This window comes from Neophocaena asiaeorientalis, unplaced genomic scaffold (genome assembly GCF_003031525.2).
Source record: "Neophocaena asiaeorientalis asiaeorientalis breed wild unplaced genomic scaffold, Neophocaena_asiaeorientalis_V1.1 scaffold294, whole genome shotgun sequence".
Taxonomy (NCBI): Eukaryota; Metazoa; Chordata; class Mammalia; order Artiodactyla; family Phocoenidae; genus Neophocaena; species Neophocaena asiaeorientalis.
In genome coordinates, this window is record NW_020173945.1 from 3744343 (window position 1) to 3763468 (window position 19126).

General features: G+C 54.5%; 1 protein-coding gene across 1 annotated transcript in view; it reads left to right on the forward strand.

Annotated features, from left to right (window-relative positions):
• The window catches only part of RAMP1 (receptor activity modifying protein 1), a 34715-nt gene extending 16534 nt beyond the window's left edge, over positions 1-18181 (forward strand). Inside the window, exon 3 of the mRNA XM_024752740.1 lies at positions 17558-18181. Coding sequence (XP_024608508.1) covers positions 17558-17813 — 256 coding nt within the window. The 3' untranslated portion in view covers positions 17814-18181. The remainder of the gene's footprint in view (positions 1-17557) is intronic.
• The last annotated feature ends 945 nt before the right edge of the window (positions 18182-19126 follow it).

The following is a 19126-nucleotide window of genomic DNA, read 5'->3' on the forward strand; positions in this document are numbered from 1 at the left end:
GTACTCTTTGTTGTTCTGGCTTTTATCAGTAATAACTGTTGATCTGACAGGGCTCTTGGTTACTTATCTGTGCAAATAGACTGTTAACTCAAACATGGCATTATTTTTAACATCATCATTCCCTTTCACATGCCTCTTTTCAATTCATGCAACTATTTGAAGTAGACCCTAGAAATAAGCCATGTAATTAGTACTTTCTCAGACCTCAGAAATTTCCAAGGAGCTTTTCGCTGGCTTTGTACTCGAGTGGCAGCTTGACAGGATAATAAACCTACGATGAACAGCCTTGTTTTCTGAAGTTCATGAAGCTGTTGTCCCATTGTCTCTGGGTTTTCATTATGTTATCAGGGAAGGCAGAAGAGATTTTGGTTTGTCTTTTAAATATGAACTCCTTTTTTTGGGCGTGGTTGCTCATGGGTTGCTAGAACTATGGGACCAGGAAGAGATGGCAGAGGCGTAGGGCAGGCACACAGGACGTGTGCCTGGAGCCCTCGTGACTGTGTCAGGGCTGCCTGGGGGCAGCTCTCAAGACACATGTCCTCATACCCTGGCAGCCAGGACCACTGGGGCCATGAGTCGATGGGCAGCACCAATGCCTGACACCCCCTCTCCACTTGGTCCCAGAGCAGGTGGGAGAGTTTTGAGACCTCCTCCCAGAAGCCAGGGTGGTCTGCAGGGTCCCTGTGACACTTACTTCCATGTGTCTTCATCCTCCCGGTGCGCTGGGGCTGCCCCTGGTCCAAGCTTGTGTCCCAGGGTGATTTGGGGTCACGAAGAAGCCCCTGAGGATGACTGGGAGCTTTGCCCTCGCTGGGGGGTGACAGTGGCTTGCCCTCCTGCACGGGCACGTGTTCCCGGGGAGGTGGGACAGAGTGTCGCTGGGCCAGGGGGCCAGGGGTGGCCTGCTCCTACCCTACTTGGTTATGTTTCTTCTCCACTGGGCAGCAGCAGGGGCTGCAGGGAGCAGGCTCCCTTTCCTGGAGCCATAGCCCTGTGGGTTTAGGCTTCGGGACCTGGACGCACCTCCTCCCAGCACCCTGGTTGCTGGGGAGCCCCTCACGCTCCCTGGGGGTGAACCCCAGCAGTAGGAAGGGATGGCCCCCAGCTGCAACCCCCCACTGGGTGTCAAGGCCGCCCTGCAGGAACCTGGTGAGAGGTCACCCTGCCAGCCAGCATGGCCTTCTGCCCAGGGCGAGGATAGGACAAGAAGCTGTCGGGGTACAGAGAAGCCACAGCCACTGTCCCCTGTCCTGGTGGCACAGTGACCTGGCCTGGGATAGTGCCACCCTGCCCGGAGGTCATCTTCATGGGACCCTGGGGGATGCAGGCTGCCATGCTGTGCCAGCGTGACCGCTGATGCTACCCTGCATGCTTTCCTGGAAGCAGCACAGGGTGGGGCATTTCTCTGTGTTCCCCTCCCGCCAGCCTGGCGTCTGCACGCCTGACCAGACAGGCGGGCCGTTTCGCGTTTCCTGACAGCGTGTCCCATGCCAGGCCCATGCGGAGTTCTGCGTGAATGTCCTACCTGCTGGCAGGTCTCAGTGGCTCCGTCGAGTTAGGGGAGGCCACGCTCCCTTCCTTCCCCCCAGCTGCAAAGCCCACTCGAGGCTGGACTGGGAGACAAACGGTGCCTGCCCTCAGGGGGCTTTCCTTCAGAGACAGAGGTTCCTCCACAGCTGTGAGGTCGGGGATGGCCAGGTACCCGTGTGCGGGGCGTGGTGAGCACCTCAGTGGGGGCTTCTTAGCCTCATGACTGCCTCCTACTGGGGCGGGGAGGGGGGACTCACACCCCCTTGCTGTGAGCCCGGGACCACTGTACCTATTTTAAAGGTGGAAGCCCCGAGGCTCAGTACTCAGAGTCCGCCACTGGCCGATGTTCCGTGGTGTACAATGTTCCACGGCCCTTCCCCAACACTCAGTGTCACCCTGAGCTCCGAACAAGGCGGGGTGGGGCAGGAGGGGCACAGAGGGAAGGGGGCCACCTGGACAGAGGCAGCAAGCTAGTGGGATATGTGGGTGGGTCCTTGAAGGCTTTGGGGAGCTCTCGGGGGTTCCAGGAGAATCCAGTGCATCAGGGAGACAAAGGGCCTCTTGGGCAGGGTGGGCAGAGAGCAGTGCTCCACAGGGCCCTGGGGGCAGGGCTGAGGGGGGATTGGAGAAAGAAGCCCTACCCTCCAGCCGCCAGCGCCAGCGTTGTTTCACAAGGATAATGTCCCCGGGGTGTTAGTATCCAAATATAGCGCCCGGCTGTCCTGCCTAATGCTGGCACCCAGACACGTGTGCTCACCCCTGTCCCGGGGAGGGCGGGAGCCCTGAGGCCCTGGCAGGCCCGGGTGCGGCCGGCCGGTGGCTTCACCTTGCTGGACCCGGGTGTCCGCCCAGGGGTCCCAGGAGGTCCCAGGGTTGCAGCGGGTCAGAGCGGGTCACGTGTGGCCGGGCCCACGGTGGGCATAGCCCCCAGCGTTCTCAGAGCCCAGGGCGGGATCACTGCGGGCCCAGTCTCACCCCACCTGCCAGGCCTCGGAGGACACCCACTGAATTTCAAAACTGTGGCTTCGTCTCCATGAGCCTGGAGCCTGGTTCCTGCGGCGGTCTGTTCTCCGAGGAGGCATCGTGCCCCGCCACCCGTGGAGAGCCTGGCTTGGCAGCTCCCAGGCTGTGCCTGGTGCCCAGGCGAGCTGCCTGCGGAGCCAGGGATGGATTTAGAGACCTCTCGCTTCCTGCCGGCCTGAGCAGAGGTGCCCAGATTCCTTCCTGCCCGGAGCAGGGCCCACAGAACAGGTGCAGGGGAGGAGGCCGAGAGGCCAGGGTGCCCCCTCCCCAGGAGGGGCTTCAGCGGGGAGCAGGGGACAGCGGCCTACGTGGCGGAGCCACACAGAGCCGAGGCGGGCCCCGGGGCCACCACCTCGCTGCCACCTGGGGCCCGTCGCTCGGGCCCCTCCCCAGCTCCCCGGTCTGTAAGTGGGGGAGCAGCTGTGAGGGGTCTCCACGTAAATAGCCATAGTGTGTCCTGTCCTCTGGACGGCAGAGGGCCAGGCCTTCCACTGTCACTGGGGTGCGGCGTGTTGCCATCAGGGGTCACAGCCGGCTGCGGGGGGTCTGTGAGCTTCATAGCCCAGTCTGAGCGGGTCCCCATTCTGCATGCCCACAGCTCCCTCTTATTTACGGGGCATCCATCACCCGGGGCATGAGAACTGGGCCTGGCCTGTCCCAGGGCCCAGCGTGCACGTGCTCGCAGCAGGAGCCCAGAACCCCTTGTGGATGTCCGACCAGCCCCACAACTGCAGTAGGGCGTCTGGAGACGCGGAAGGGTGAGCTCCACCCGCCCCATCCAGGTACCTGCCTCGCTCGGTCTCTGCAGCCTTGGGTCCCTAGAACCTGATCTCCCCGCCCGGTGCCCAGCAGCCCCTTCGCCCCCTCTAGGCCTTCCTGCTCCTGCCCTGTGGGTGCGTCTCGCAGGCTGGGCCCGGCTGAGGAAGCCCAGGGGCCAGCAAGGAGCTGATGCTCTGTCTGCAGACCCTGGAGAGGGAACAGGTGCCGTGGCCTGACCAGGGCCAAGCTCAGGACACCAGGGCTGGGTCACGAGCTGCCCCGTGCGGCGGCAAAGCTCTGGGTTATCCACCAAACTCTGTTGAAATCTTCCAGAAACATAGGAAAGCACTGGCGTCCTCAGTTGATAGCAGTTGCCTTGGTTGGGCGCTTCTCCCTATGGGGGTCGGGGAGTGGGGACCACTCCCACGTGCATTGGTTCCCTGGCCTCCATCTCAGCCCTGGGCTGTCTGCCCAGATGGAGATTCCACAGCTCAGAGACCCTGAGTCTCTCGCCCAAGGACACACAGCAGCTTCACAGGGCAGCCAGCCAAGGTAGAAGCTGAAATCCAGCTTGTGCTCCTCTACCCAAGCCACGTGCACTGCCTGGAGGAGGGGGCACCCTTCCCACTCCACACAGGGCCCCACACGGCCCCTCCCACGGCCCAGCCCCCATGTGACTGCCCTCACTGCTTCCAGGTGGCCCGGCCTACCGGTCTGGATGCCGAGCTGAAGAATCTGCTCAGGGCATTCGCCCGCTCCTTCCCCGGAGTCCGAGGGCCCGGTTGTGTGGCTGCCATGGGAACACTGACAGCTCTAATGTAGGGGCTGCAGCCTGTGCTTCAGAGAGGTGTGTGTGTACTGGGGGCCTTGGACTCCCCACGGCAGACCCCATATCCAGGCAGGAACCCCAGATGCCCCCAGGGCTCCTCTGCGCACATTGGGGCCCCAGGGCAGCCCAGGCTGGAAGGGACGGTGACCCCCAACACCCCCTCCCTCCCAGCCCAGGCTCGGGGGAACAAGGGCTCCGAGTGGCTCCTGGAGTTGCATCGTTGGTCAACATCATCCGTTGACCATCGTGCACTGAGCCTTACGGTGCGCCTGTCCCGGGGCCCGGAGTACGGCAGGGAGCTGAGCTCTGCCCTCCCTGAGGTCTCAGTCCGGGGAGGACGGACAGCAAGTGGGCAGCTGCAGCAGGAGCAGAGGGATGGGCGCGATACGGGGAGGGGGGCGCGGGGCGCAGAGGTGGCGTTCAGGAGGTGTATCCCCAAAGTACTGGGTTGGAGGTTGGAGGACGGGGCGTCCGCAGGCGGGGGTGGGAGGACCGGGGCAGCGGCGAGAGGACTCTCCTGCCTCCCTGCTGTAGAAGCAGGGCTGGGAGAACCACACCCCTCCGGAAGAGAAGGCGTGAAATCCCTTCCGGCCTGAGAGTCAGGGAGCAGGTCATTCCTAAGTGGGCCCTGAGAAGCAGCCAGAAACAACACTGTGAGAGAGGAGACAGGCTAAGCCCTGGGTTCCCGAAGCCCCTCAGGGCCGTCTGTACTGTGTGAGGGGGAACCCCTCTGCGCAGCATCTCCCAAACTCCACTGACACATTTTCCTTGGTGGAACGTCTCAGGGGTGGGACAACCAGGCTGGCTCCAGGCCAGGAGAAGAGAGCCTGAAAGAGCGAAAGACAGAAGGGGTGAGGCCAAAGGCCCGGGGTGGGAGGGGACATGGCGAGGATGTGGCCAAAGAGAGCTTGTTCAACAGTGGGGTCCCACCGTCTTCCCCGACCACCTTGCTTCCACCATTGTTCCACTGATGGTACCTCCAGATGGGCTGGGAGTGTTTCCGGAGGGATTGTTGTCTCCTACCCAGCAGAGAAAAAACCAGCCCTTTTCCATTTGTCTTCCTCTTCTTGCCTTGGAAACCCCCCTCCAAGGTTCTTTATTCTCCGCTTTACTCGTATCGTTCATTTTCCGAGAGGATGGCGTCCGTCCACCTCGCTCAGCAAGTGCCCGCAGTCGGGGTGGTACAGTTTAGCCAGGGAGCTGGTCATGAAGATGGGAGATGGGATTTACCTCCTCCATTCAGCAGGCTTTGTATGAAGCCTGTAGTGTTGTTCTGTTCACTTACTGATCCGAGAGTCTTAGTGGACACCTCCTAGCGCGGGCTCACCAATGCTGTCATTCCTGGCAATTCCCAGTGCTCCCAGGGAAAACGGGGTGGCCCAGATGCCAGGAGTCTCTGTTCTACAACATAGTCAGAACCTTGGAAACATTCCTCTGCAAGTGTGAGTTTGCATGCTGTGCTCACACTGATTTCAAAACGTTCCTGGCAAGGTGTCATGTAGGTCAGCCCTGGGCCGGCAGAAATGCATGACAACTCCCGTCACTTGGTGTCATTGGACTTTCCCAGCTTGATGGGACCTCTCTGATCTGCCTGGTTTAGGAAGGGCTTCGTTGTACAGACCCCCACTGCAAGTCCCGGAGGGGCGGGTGGGCTCCAGGTGCACCGCCGGCTTGGGTCCTGCCGGCCCAGCACGCATTCCCAGAAGACACCAGGGTTGGAAGTGAAATGTTTTGAATCAAACCATTAACAGGACTTCCTTATATGCTCCCTGCAGCGTCAAGAAAAACAAAAGATGCCCTGTCCTGCACTGCCTCCAGGCAGCTCCCGTGTGCCCACCGTAGGTTGTGGGAAAAGTACCCCACGTGGGCTTGGTTACCCACCCTGAAGGCCACTCGGCCCTCCTGTCTGTGGTCAGAGGCCCTTTGCAGAGATGAGCTGGCGGGCAGGCTCGCTCTGAGCCTAACATAGGCCAGGCCCCTCTGTGGCTTTCTGTCACCAGAGGAAGTAGCCCGATGCGTGGGCAGCCCCTCCCAGCTTTGGAAGGGCTCTGCGGTGACTATGAAGCCTTGGCTGGGAGCCCTGACACCAAAGGTGGAAACCACAAGGGAGAAGACAGACCTGGCCGCCTAAAAATCAAATAAATGGATTCCTGACTGTAATGAAAATGCCTCAGCGGCAAATGTGGTGTTTGCTACTGGCTTGAGAGAGATTTTTTTTAATCACATTAAGAAGAACTTCTTGGTGCTTTACAAGGTTGGGGTTTTTTAAAATCAGAAACGAATGTTCAGTTTTATCAAATGCCTTCTCAACGTGTATTGAAATGATTATATGTTATTTTCCTTTGACAAATCGAAGTGTGATTTTATCATAATAGCATTAAAGCATTCCTGAAATAAACCTATTTTATTCTATTGTGTATGGCTAGCTTAAAATTGCTAGCTGTTTAAATAGGACTTCTATGTCTATTTATAAGTGAAAGTGAACATCTGTTACTTGTTCGTGAGGGTTCTGAGGCACGTGGGCAGGTCATCTTAAGAGGTTTGAGATCAGGGTTTTGTTAACTTTTTCAAAGAACTGGGAAGCTTGACATCTTTTTCTGTGATCTTAAGAATTTTTTTTAACATCTTTATTGCAGTATAATTGCTTTACAATGGTGTGTTAGTTTCTGCTTTATAACAAAGTGAATCAGCTATACATATACATATGTCCCCATATCTCCTCCCTCTTGCGTCTCCCTCCCACCCTCCCTATCCCACCCCTCTAGGTGGTCACAAAGCACCGAGCTGATCTCCCTGTGCTATGTGGCTGCTTCCCACTAGCTGTCTATTTTACATTTGGTAGTATATATATGTCCATGCCACTCTCTCACTTCGTCCCAGCTTACCCTTCTCCCTCCCTGTGTCCTCAAGTCCATCCTCTACATCTGGGTCTTTATTCCTGTCCTGCCCCTAGATGTGATCTTAGGAATTCGAAAGAACTACCCGGGCCTAGCACCTTTTGTGAAAGTAATTCTTTAACAACTTTTTCTGTTTTTTCTTCTCAGGTTTTCTACTTTTTAAATCAAGATTTGATAATTTGTCTCCCCAAAAAGCATCCCAATTCATCAAGGATTTTCCGATTTTTAACATACATGTTTTGTACGTTAATCTCATACTTGTTCTAATCTTTTATCTGAGGTTTTGTACAGGGGTGTTTTCTCTGCTTTTTTTTTGGATTAGACTATCCAGAAATGTGATTTCGTTGTAGCTATTTTTCTAAAGAATCAACTGTTGAATTTACTTTTTCATTTTTATGTTTTTTAAAATATCAATAAATATTAGTTTTTAATAATTATTAATGCATTTAAATTATTTGCCCTTTGCCTAGATTTATGTTGTGCTTCTTTTTTTAAATGTCCTGATTTGGATTCTTCATTTATTTTTGGTTGGTAATAAGACAATGTATGGCTGCAGATTTTTCTCAGAATTCAGTTTTGCCTGTATTTCACTGATTTTCACATGCAGTATTGCCATTAGTTTTTTTTAACAGCCTATCATTGAATTTTTAAATCTTTGTTTGACCCTAAAATTACATGAGTGATCTTCCGTTTCTAGGGATTCCATTTTTTTTAATTTATCCTTTTCTTACTAATTTCTAGTTTCTAATATTATAGTCAAAGAATACTGACTTAAAATCTCCACTTTGAGAATTTGTCAAGTTTTTCTTTGAGCCTAAATAGGATCCAGGGACTTTTGAAAAGATTGTTGATTCTCTGTAGGATAGAAACTTCCTCATATAGTCACTGAGTCAGGCTTATTAACTTTAGTTTTCATTTTTATACTAGTTTCTATTCACCTAACCTGAAGATTTTGTTGAGTCCGTCGCCATTACTCACAGCAGCAGGCTGTCTGCGTCCTATGAAGCTACGATAACGCTCTTCTCAGTGTGAAACGCCCCCTCTTCCCGTTTACTGTTTTTTGCGCTGGAATGTGCTGTGTTTGCTAAGACCGCCACTCCTGCTGTCCTACTCACATCTCCAGGCAGATCTGTCTCATTCTGTCCCTTCTGCCTTTGTTTCTCTTGCCTTTGAGATGACTGCTGGGAACAGGATGAGTGGGACTTCTCTTCCCCACACTCTCTCTGCCCTCGTGGAGTTTGCAGTCAAGTTGTCGAGACCAACAGTGAGTGAATAATCGAGAGTGAAAGCACAGGTACAGAGTAAGACACAACTATGATGGGAACCCCACTTTGCCGGGGATCCAAGTGAGGCTGAAGCATAAGAAAGCACCTGTTTGAGGAGGTGACGTTTGAGGGATACACAGATGTCGACCTTTAAAGATGGGGTTAAGAGCCTTACAAGTAGAAAGTGCAGCTTGCGCAAAGGTCCTGAGGCAGAAGTATCAGCCAGGGCGGCCAGTGAAAGGGAGAGGGTACAGTTGAGAGTGGAGAGGTGGGGGCCACATGAGGGCTTTTGAATCCAGCACTGGTGCAGCAGGGAGCATTGAAGGCCTGAAGCAAGGGTGAGTCTGTGTGGACAGTGGGCTGGGGGAGGCGGAAGGCAGAGGCCAGGGCTGTGGCCCCAAGGGCCAATGGTGAATGGAGCCCAGGGCTTCAGAGAGGAGGAAAGCAGGGGAGGCGGTTGATGGCTGCCCTGACTAAGCTGGGTTGGGGGAGGAGAAGGGGAGCAGAGATGCCCAGGCCCCAGCCCATGCTCAGTGCAGAGAAGTGGAAGCTGATATTAGAAATGTGGTTGTAATAACCCACCAAGGCTAGTCACTCTGCCCTACTCCTGGTCACAGTGACAGGGCTGGAGGAGGGGAGGGGACCCCCGGAAATGGGGGGATCCATGGCAACTCAGAGGGGGCAAGGCTTCCCAGGCATGAGAGATGGGGCTGGGGTGGGGGGCATCCCGGGAGTCAGGTGTGGACGCCCGTTGTGCACTGGACCAAGGCTTCAGATGGGGGTGGGGATGTCACGGGTGTCGGATGTTGCAGTCTGGGCGCCGGCGGAGGAGGGAAGGAGCGAGGGCTGCAGAGCGCCAAGGCCCCTCACCTGGCGGGAAGAGCGGAAGCAGATGCGCCGGGCTGCTGATGAGGGAGAAGCCTCGAGAGCCAGGGGCGAGGGAGGCAGCGAGCGGGGTGCTGACGGCGAGGGGCGAGGTGAGGCGGAGGAGGGGGGTCCCTAGGAGAGGGATCAGGGGAGGAGGGACCAAGGAGCGGAGGTCCCCGGGAAGGGGGCGCCATCTGGTAGCCTCGCCCTTCCTGCAAGGAGGCCGGGAGGCCGGGCCGCTCCTGCGAGCCGAGTGTCCTTGGGCGCCTGGGACGGGGAGCCGGCGGGGATGGGTGCGAAAGGGGGTCCTGCCCTCGGAGCCCCCCCCTGCGTCCCCCCCCCACCTACCCTCAGGGCCCTCCCTGCCCCCAGGTCCGGACGCCCCGCGGGACCGGGCGTCTAATCCCCGCAGCATCCGTGCGGGGACGGCAGGGAGGTCCGTTCCACCCCGGAGGCAACCCAGACCCTGGAGGAGGCGAGTGATGGAGCGAAGCCGCCGGCCCGCCCAGGCCCTGGGGACATTTGGGGAGTGAGCGGACATCCGGAGCTCTGCAGCCTTGAAGGTGTGCGAGGGCCCGCTGGCGGCTGAGCCACCGAACTAACGCATTATGTCGCTCGGAGGGGCCCAGCCCCCAGCACTGCCGCCTGGAGCAGGGCTGCCAGCCAGCTGTCCCCTAGGCGGGGGGTCCCAGAGCTCCTTCCACTGGAGTGGCCAGGGGAGAACCCCTTGTGCTGGAAGCAGAGGGTGGGAGAGAGGGTGTCACCGCGGTGGGGACGCTGCCCTGCCTGGGACGGGGTTTACCCCACGCACCTCGAGCAGAGGTAGGTGGGTGGAGGGAAGAAAGGCCGCGCGCTGGCTGCCGGCTCATTAGGGCCGGGGTCTGCAGGACTGGGCTCCCCAGGCCGGGGAGGCGGGCAGGGGCCACCGCAGCCCTCTGAGCCCTGGGCGGCGCCAGACGTGGAGGAGCCACGCCTCCAGCAAGGTGCAACCCCCCAGGCAGCCGGGGCTGCGGCCCCCAGCAAGCCCCTCTCAGCCTGTCTCCCACCCAGTCCTCCCAGCTGCTGGGGAGTTAGAACAGCACACGAGTCCCCTGCGCCGAAGGCACCCCGCTGCCCCAGACACGAGGAAATGTGCGCCCCACGGCTGCAGATTCAGGGACCTCGATGTCCAGTTTTCTACAGGCCTTTTCCTCAGTGAGCTGTCTAAAAATATAATTATAAAAATAATGTATGCTCACTGCGGAAAACTTGGAAAATGCCCCCGAAAGCGGAGATAGGAGAATAAAAGTCCTTCCTATCACTGCCCTCTAGTGGTGACAACTCCTCCTAACATTCTGAGGTCTTCCCCTCCTACATGGACCATTTTATGCTGAAAGCACATTGTATAATGTGGTCTCAACTGCTTTTTCTTTTGTTCAACATTGTAACATAAATATTTTCCTCCTCCCGAATATCATTTTAATAGCTACATAGCCGAGGCTCTCATAAGCAATTTCTTCATCCCTGTCCTATTGTTTGCTCTTTTTCATAATTACAAATCTGTAATGTTCATTTTCTTAACATTATTTTTGTCTACATTTCATGTGATCGACTTAGGATAATTCCCAGAAATAGAGTTACTGGCTCAAAGGCTGTCTGTGATTTTGAAGTTCTCGACACATAATTGCCAAACTGCTTTTCGGAAAAAATTTACCAGTTTTTCTTCTACTAGCAATGATGCAAGCACCTGCCTCATTTCTATACCTTCACCAGCACTGAGTTTTCGCATTTTTTGAATTACTTTGTTCTTTTATTATTATGGTTGTTGTTATTATATTTATTTATTTATTTTGGCTATGCCGGGTCTTAGTTGCGACGTGCGCACTCTTAGTTGTGGCATGCGTGCGAGGTCCATTTCCCAGACCAGGGATGGAACCTGGGCCCCCTGCATCGGGAGTGCAGAGTCTTACCCGATAGACCACCAGGGAAGTCCTGAGTATATTCTCCGTTTGAAAATGGATTCTATTTGGACGTTTGCTTCTTTTTTTCCTTAAAAGTGAGGTTAGACCTTTTTTTCACCTGCTTTTCAGTCAGGCTCCCCAGGCCGGCTTCAAATGGGCCCTGTTCACCTTCACCTGCCCCGGCTGCCAGGGTGCCGAGGGTGCCACCTCCCCTCCTCCCAGCAGGTATTTAAAGCTGCTGGAAGCCACCAGGTTGTGAATTGTCCTGAGTTGATGGAAGCAAATACTGGTCCAGAGAGAGTGAACCAAAATAGTGGTTCCTCCTCAGATATTCTGAGGGCTTAGACACACATTGCCTGGTCAACGTTTACTCAAGTTTATGGAATAAGAAATGGACCCTTAAGGGGCCACACACCAGTTGTTAGGAAGCTGTCCACTTATGGGGCACCTGTTATACATCAGGCCCTTGACCTTGTTTAACTTGATCTGCCCAGTAACCCTGTCAGGGTTAAAGAGAATAAAGAGAACAAGGTTTGGATGGGTGAGATGCGGCCCTTGGGATCACTCAGCATAAGAGGTGGAGCTGGATTTGAACCCAGTTCTGTGGGGCACCAGGGCCCAGAGTCACATACTCCACGTCGGGGCCAGGGCTAGTTGGTGTCCCCAGAGCAGACGACTCCCCTGTGGGCATCAGTGGGCACCTTCCTGTCAAACAACCGTGAAGCGTGGTACCAGAAGCCTTGACTTGGGACCCAGATATATTGGAAACTACTCCCACCACAGTGTTCGGGAACATTCCGAGCAAAGTTCACTTAGGGCCCCACAATAGAAAGTCCTGGCCAAGAAAAAGGATATCATTCCATTACATGAGAACTGAAAATAGAGGTTGAAAGCAAGCATATTTTTTCATGATTATTTTGGCCCCTTCAGTCAGTACAATGTTCTTTTGAACAGAAGAATGTCTGTACTCTGGAGGAAATTCTTTTATCACATCCTTGCTGACAGGGCTCGCAATATTTATTGAAAGTTTCAGCTGTTACTTCGGTATAAATAAACAGGATGAAGTGGGCAGCCGACTGCCCATTAGGGATATTTTTAGACGGGGATGGCTTTGCAGACTGGAAGGGTATTTCAAGGAGAGAGTGCCTCGTCCCAGAATAGCCCACCACAGGCTCAGACTCAGCGTGGCCTCAGCGTGGGGTCCCTGGTGTCACAGGTCCCTGGGTCAGGGGGTCCTTCCCATCCTGGCTGGCCAGCCCGGAGGTGGCAACACCTCCTTCTAGGGACATCCCAGCTTCACTCCTCAGGCAGAGCGTAGGGAACAACATTCAGGACTGACTGTGTGCCACTGCGTCTGCAGAACACCTAAAACTACACGTTGACTCAGTGGGCCTGAGGTGGGGAAAAAGATGACCATTCAAGCTAGTGTTTGTAACATGCAGCCCTGTGGTTGATGGACGGCCAGCTCAAAAGTCTGGACTTTGGTTTTTAGTAATACCTGACACACTTGCACTTACCTTGTGCCAGGCCCTTGATGTGTGCTAATTCATTTTTTTCACAATGAGACCCAGTCTGTCCTGACTTCCCATGGCTTTTTCCACTTCTGTTTTCTACTTGGAACACGAGTCCTCGTTCACTTAGAAGAACCACGCACCCCTGTGGGCACGGGTCCTGCACACCCTCCACTGCCTCTGCCCACTCTCTCCCCCGTTGTGCCCCATCCACTTAGCTGCTCACATGGACTGAGGGAAGCCCTGTGTGCCCTGTGCACTTGGGGTCATGACCCAGAGGGCAGCCAGGGCAGAAAAAACAGCGACCTAGCGATTGAGAGACCGTATGGTAGGTGCTGGAGTAGAGGGGTGCTTGGGTGCTGGAGAGGCCCCAAACTTTTCCTTTCAACAGCCTTTCAATACCTCTCTGAGCAGTTCCTCGATGTTAACTTACGGCTTCTGTTCTATGTACTCACTTCCTGGATAAAATAAGGAAAAGTATATTTTATATATCTTCATTTTTCCTGTTTAGGGAGCTCCTCATTTCTTTGTATGGGTCCAGAATTCCTTCTGTTACATTCCTTTGACTGAAGAACTTTCTTTCACATTTCATGAAGCACAGGTCGGGTGGCAATGAATTCTATGAGCATTTTTTCTGAAAAGCTCTTTTTGCAAGCTTGTATTTGAAAGATGTTTTTGCTGAGTAGAGGATTCTGGGCAGACAGGGGGTTGGGGCCCTACCCCCTAGTACTTGAAAAATGCCACACATTGTCTTCCAGCTTGCATAGTCTCAGTAAGAAGTCTGCTGTAGTTCACATCACCCATTCCTGTGTAAGTGTCTTTCTTCCTGAGTGACTCCAAGACTTTTTTCTTGGATTTTTTTCATCATCTTTGTTTTTCAGCAGTTTGACTTTAATATCTAGGTGGCTGTTTGTTTGTTGTTGCTGTTGCTTTGTTTTTTATCCTGTTTTTTTTTGGTGGGGGGGGGTTCTCTGGCCTTCTTGGATTTGTGATTTTTCATCTCATTATTTTTGGAAAATTCTCAGCTATTATCTCTTAAATATTTCTTCTGCCCAATTCCTTCTCCTTTCGGAACTCAAATTACAAGCTGGAGTTGACATCATTGACAGTGCTGTTAATTTACCACAGCTCTTGGATGCTCTATGTTTTTCTTTTTGTTTCAGTTTGGGTAATTCTACTGATCACCTTCACATTCACTAATTCTCTCCTCAGATGTCAAGTCTGATGACGAGCTCATCAAAGATGGACTCTCTGATACTGGGGGGTTCCCCCGCACCCTCCAGCATTTCTCTTTAACTTCCTTACAGTTTCCATCTCTCTGCTGAAATTCTCTATCTGTTCATGCATATTTTCTACCTTCTCAACCAGTCCCTTTATCATATTAATATTTTTTAAGTCCCTGTACGATAGTTACCATATCTGGGTCATCTCTGAATTGCTTTATCTTTTGACAATGGGTCCCAATGTTTTATTTTTTTATTTATTTAGTTTATTTAATTTATTTATTTTTGGCTGCATTGGGTCTTCACTGCTGCATGCAGGCTTTCTCTAGTTGCGGCGAGCGGGGGCTACTCTTCGTTGCGGTGCGTGGGCTTCTCACTGCGGTGGCTTCTCTTGTTGCAGAGCACAGGCTCTAGGTGTGCAGGCTTCAGTAGCTGTGGCACACGGGCTCAGTAGTTGTGGCTTGCAGGCTCCAGAGTGCAGGCTCAGTAGCTGTAGTGCATGGTCCCAGTTGCTCCATGGCATGTGGGATCTTCCCAGACTAGGGCTTGAACCCGTGTCCCCTGCACCGGCAGGCGGATTCTTAACCACTGCATCACCAGGGAAGCCCCTAATGTTTTATTGAATGTTGAACTTGCATGTGTAGAACAGAAGAGATTGAGATAAATAGTATTTACATCTGGAAATGAGTAAGCCTCTTGTGTCAGGCTGTTAGTGTGGGATTTAAGTCAATCTTGTGAGGAGCTGAGCTGGGTTTGGGATTTGTTGTTGCTGTGGTTTCCTTCAGAGCGCCACAGGCCTCAAATACCTCTGGCAATGGGTTACCACTGCCTTGTGCTCAGGGTGGGGCTAGAGAATTTTCCTTCATGTGGTGTGTCCCACCCTGCATGCCTGTGCCACAGAGTGGGTCTCTCTCCACCTCCCTGTGGCAGATTGCTGTTGCTTGTCTTTTTGTTTTGTTTTGTTTTGTTTGTTTGTTTGTTTTGCGGTACTCGGGCCTCTCACTGTTGTGGCCTCTCCCGTTGCGGAGCACAGGCTCCGGACGCGCAGGCTCAGCAGCCATGGCTCACGGGCCCAGCCACTCCGCAGCATGTGGGATCCTCCCGGACCGGGGCACGAACCCGTGTCCCCTGCATCGGCAGGCGGACTCTCAACCACTGCGCCACCAGGGAAGCCCTGTTGCTTGTTTATACCAGGTTCCCTCCCTCCTGGTCCAGCTTCCGCTTAGAAAGCCACCGTGCCCTCGACCTCAGGATTCCTGCTTCTCCTCCCCGTGGCAGCCAGACTCTGCCCTGTATCTGTGGGGTCTTGGTGGGAGATTCCTGCCACTCCCCCAGTGGAAAGAGACCTCAGTTTGGTATCTTGCAGGCTCCTAGGTCCAGGATGGCTTCCTGCTGCTCTCCCAAGGGAAAAGAGTCTTTTACCCATCCTTCTCCTAGGCACGGTGTGCCTTCTTGTGCCCTGGAGCTAACAGGCTGTGCCGTCCCTCCCTCAACTCAAGGCTCTGCTTCCTGGAGAGAAGGGTCTGGGGAAGTAGGAAGGGCTTCAGGCCCGTTCAGCTGAAGCCACTGATCATCAAGATCAGCTGCTCATCCCCCAGGGGCCCAAGCCTGTTGCTGCTTCTGTGAGAAGGGTTTGGGAAATGTGTGGTGTTTGTGCCTGGCCCCAAACAGCAGCCGATCCCCTGCCTGTCCCTAACCTTTCTCACGAGCACACCCTGGAGCCTCATGGGAAAGATCAGATGGTCGTGGAACCCCGCTCACGGCATCTGGGGCCCCAGAAATTCCAGAATGACCCTCCAGCCCACGCTAAACCCTGGGCAGTTCAGCTATTATGTAGCTGGTACAGCAGCTGCGTCTTTCTCCTCCTTGAAACTCAGGTTACTTTGCTGCCTTGCAGTCTCAGCTCTCTGATGGACTCAAGAAAATGTATGATTTTGTAGTTTCTTCAGCTTTTTTTGCTGTTCATATGGGATCAACACTGTGTTGCTTTCTCCATCCTGAGCAGAAGTGACACTTTCTGGAAACTACTGAATACATTTTAATTTCCCCCAACACTGAATCTTCATTTCTTAAAAAACGGGCTTCCTTGGTGGTGCAGTGGTTAAGAATCCGCCTGTCAATGCCGGGGACATGGATTCGAGCCCTGGTCTGGAAAGATCCCACATTGCTGTGGAGCACTAAGCCCGTGCACCACGAATACTGAGACCACGTGCCACAACTACTAAGCCTGCGCTCTAGAGCCCGCGAGCCACAACTGCTGAGCCCACATGCCACAACTACTGAAGCCCGTGCGCCTATAGCCCGTGCTCTGCAACAAGAGAAACCACTGCAATGAGATGCCCGCGCACCGCAACAGAGTAGCCCCCACTCGCCGCAACTAGAGAAAGCCCGCACGCAGCAACGAAGACCCAATGCAGCCAAAAATAAATAAATAAGTTTTTAAAAAATAAATAAATAAAATTAAATAAAAAAACAATTTACTCAAAAAATTAAACACAGACTTATGATATAATCCAGCAATTCCACTTCTGGATATACAGCCAAAAAAATTGAAAGCTGAGACTCGAGTAAATAATTGCACACCCATGTTCATAGCAGCAGCATTTGTCACAATAGCTAAAACATGGAAGCAACCTGAATGTCCGTCAATGAATGGATAAACAAAATAAAGTATGTACGAGCGATGGAATATTATTCAGCCTTAAAAAGGAAGGAAATTCTGACCCAGGCTACAACATGGATGAACCTGGAGGACATTATGTTCAGTGAAATAAGCCAATCACAAAAGGACAAATATTGTAGAGCCAACTTATATGAGGTGCCTGGAGTAGTCAGATTTCATAGAGACAGAAGGCAGATGGGAATTACCAGGGACTGGAGGGAGAAATGGGGGTGAGTGTTCAATGGGGACAGAGTTTCTGTTTGGGAATGAAACAGTTCTGGAGATGGATGGTGGTGATGGTTGCACGACAATGGAATAGTACTTAATGCCACTGGACTGTACAGGTAAAAATGGTTGAAATGGTAACTTTTATGTTCTTTATATTTTACCACAATTTTTTAATAAAAAATTTACTGGTTCTTGCCATGTGCCAGGTACTCTTCTAGGTACTGGGATTACAGAGGTGAACAAAATAGACAAAATCCCTGACCTCATGGTGTTTACACTCAATAAGCAAAATAAATCTGTAACCCGCTACAGTGAAGGGTGACAGTGCTGTGGGAAACTCCTCAGCAAGTGTGGGAAGATGGGGGGGGCGGTGGGAGGTCAGGGTAGGCCTGGGAGGCCTCACAGTGAGTCCTGTGGACACCTGGGGGGCCCTTCAGGCTGGAGGGCGTCTGCTTGGGGTGATGCAGACAGCAAGGGGCTCAAGAGGCTGCACATCTGCCCACGCCTGAGGGCTCGCTGTCCCAGGCTGCCTTCTGAAGACGCCTGGCTGGTCCATCTTCTCGTTTGCCCTTGGTGTGGCATCCCAGCTCCTGGAATCCCTTAGCCCCAGCTTGCCTTCTGGGGTGTGAGCACATGCAGGACATCTAGGGAGCCGGCACAGGACCCGCGCAGGACCTGTGTCTCTCAAGCCAGGGCCACCACCTCAGGGCTTGGACTTTGGGGGAGCTCGCCCCAGTGGGGAGTGAGGTGGGGAGCCCCTGGCTGGAGTCCCACCTTGATCCCCTGCCCACCAGGGACTGACGACCTGCTTCTCCATCTGCAGGAGCTACGAAGAGCTCTCGGACTGCACCAGGCACGTGGCGCAGAAGCTGGACTGCTTCTGGCCCAACGCGGCGGTGGACAGGTTCTTCCTCTCCGTCCACCAGCACTACTTCAGAGACTGCCCCGTCTCAGGCAGGGCCTTGCAGGACCCGCCCAGCAGTGTCCTCTGCCCCTTCATCGTGGTGCCCATCCTGGTGACCCTGCTCGTGACGGCACTGGTGGTCTGGAGGAGCAGGCGCCTGGAGGGCATCGTGTAGGCTGGGGGCTCCCGTGCCCAGCAGGGGAGGGGGAGGGCTGTCGCTCATGGAGGCTGCCGGGCAGGCCAGAGTGTGGGCGTGGGGGTCGAGCCTGGCCAAGGCTTCTGGGACTTCAGTGGCAGAGCAGACCCCCGGTCCCCTCTTCTTCTACCCAAGAAGAGCTCACAGCAGGATTCCGGCGTGGTCACGGCACAGGCATTGACCTAGAAGCCACTCTAGGAAGGGCAGCCCAGGTGCTGGGAGGGAGCAGAGCATAGCTGTCAGTGTTTCCGCGGAGGGTTCTGAGCTGTCTCCCAAGGTGTTTATGAACCACCCCCTGGCTTGATCATGGATAAGTAGTTTGTGATAAAGGATGTCCTTGAATTTGGGAAGCGTCATTCTTTCTGGATGTGGACCCTCGGGAGTAGAAGGATGGGAGAAACTCTAGCCCCTTTGGATTTTGTCTTTCTCTGACAGGAGGCACCCTCACAGGTACCTATATGGGGGACGATGATGGGGAGGCCCCATGGGGGCTGAGCGCTGTGCATGCGCTGAAGCTGCTCCCCGGGATTCTGAGGCCCTGGCCCCTTCCCCGCCACTCTGTCTAGAACTACTGGCTCAATGGGCTGCGACTGGCAGACAGGAGGAGGCCAGGTCTGCTCAGTTTTTACTGAGGCCCCTCCCCAAAGATGCCTCGCCAGACCCCGGTCCAGGCACCCACCTCCATTCTGTCCCCCAGGGTTTCAGCGGCTATTTCCTCTGCACCCATCCAGGCTGCTGCTGCGCCCCATTCACCATGCTTCCCAAGCTCCAGTTTCCAGAAGGTTCTGGATCTCCAAAGGGAGCTCCCTGCACCATCCCTCCCAGATGGCTCCTGAGCTCAGAAACCCCCTCTGAGTTCCCTACAGCCCCCAACTGGCTGCAGCGCCACGGGCCCAGAACCTGCCCCTTCTCAGGCCCACTGCCCTCCACGTCGGCCTCCCCTCCTCCCAGCTGGACAGCCACCCAGACATGGGGCCAAGGCCACGGCCCCCGAGCTCTTCAACATTTGCTGAACCCGCGCTGGGGCTGAACGGGCCGGACCCCCGCAAAGGCGCCCCAGTGGCGACGGGCCCGGGGCTGGGCCTCGCCGGCCCGAGAGCCCCGACCGTCCCCCTGGGCAGCCCTCTGCAGCGACGACGGGCCATCCCTCGGGACGTCCGGCGTCCGTACTCCGGAGCCCCGGGCGGGCTGGCCCGGCTCCTCGGCCTCCCCACGGCGCGGACTCGCCGCCAGAGCAGCTGCCCCCGAGGACGCGGACGCCTCAGGGGGCGTAGATCCCCCTCCCGGAAAGG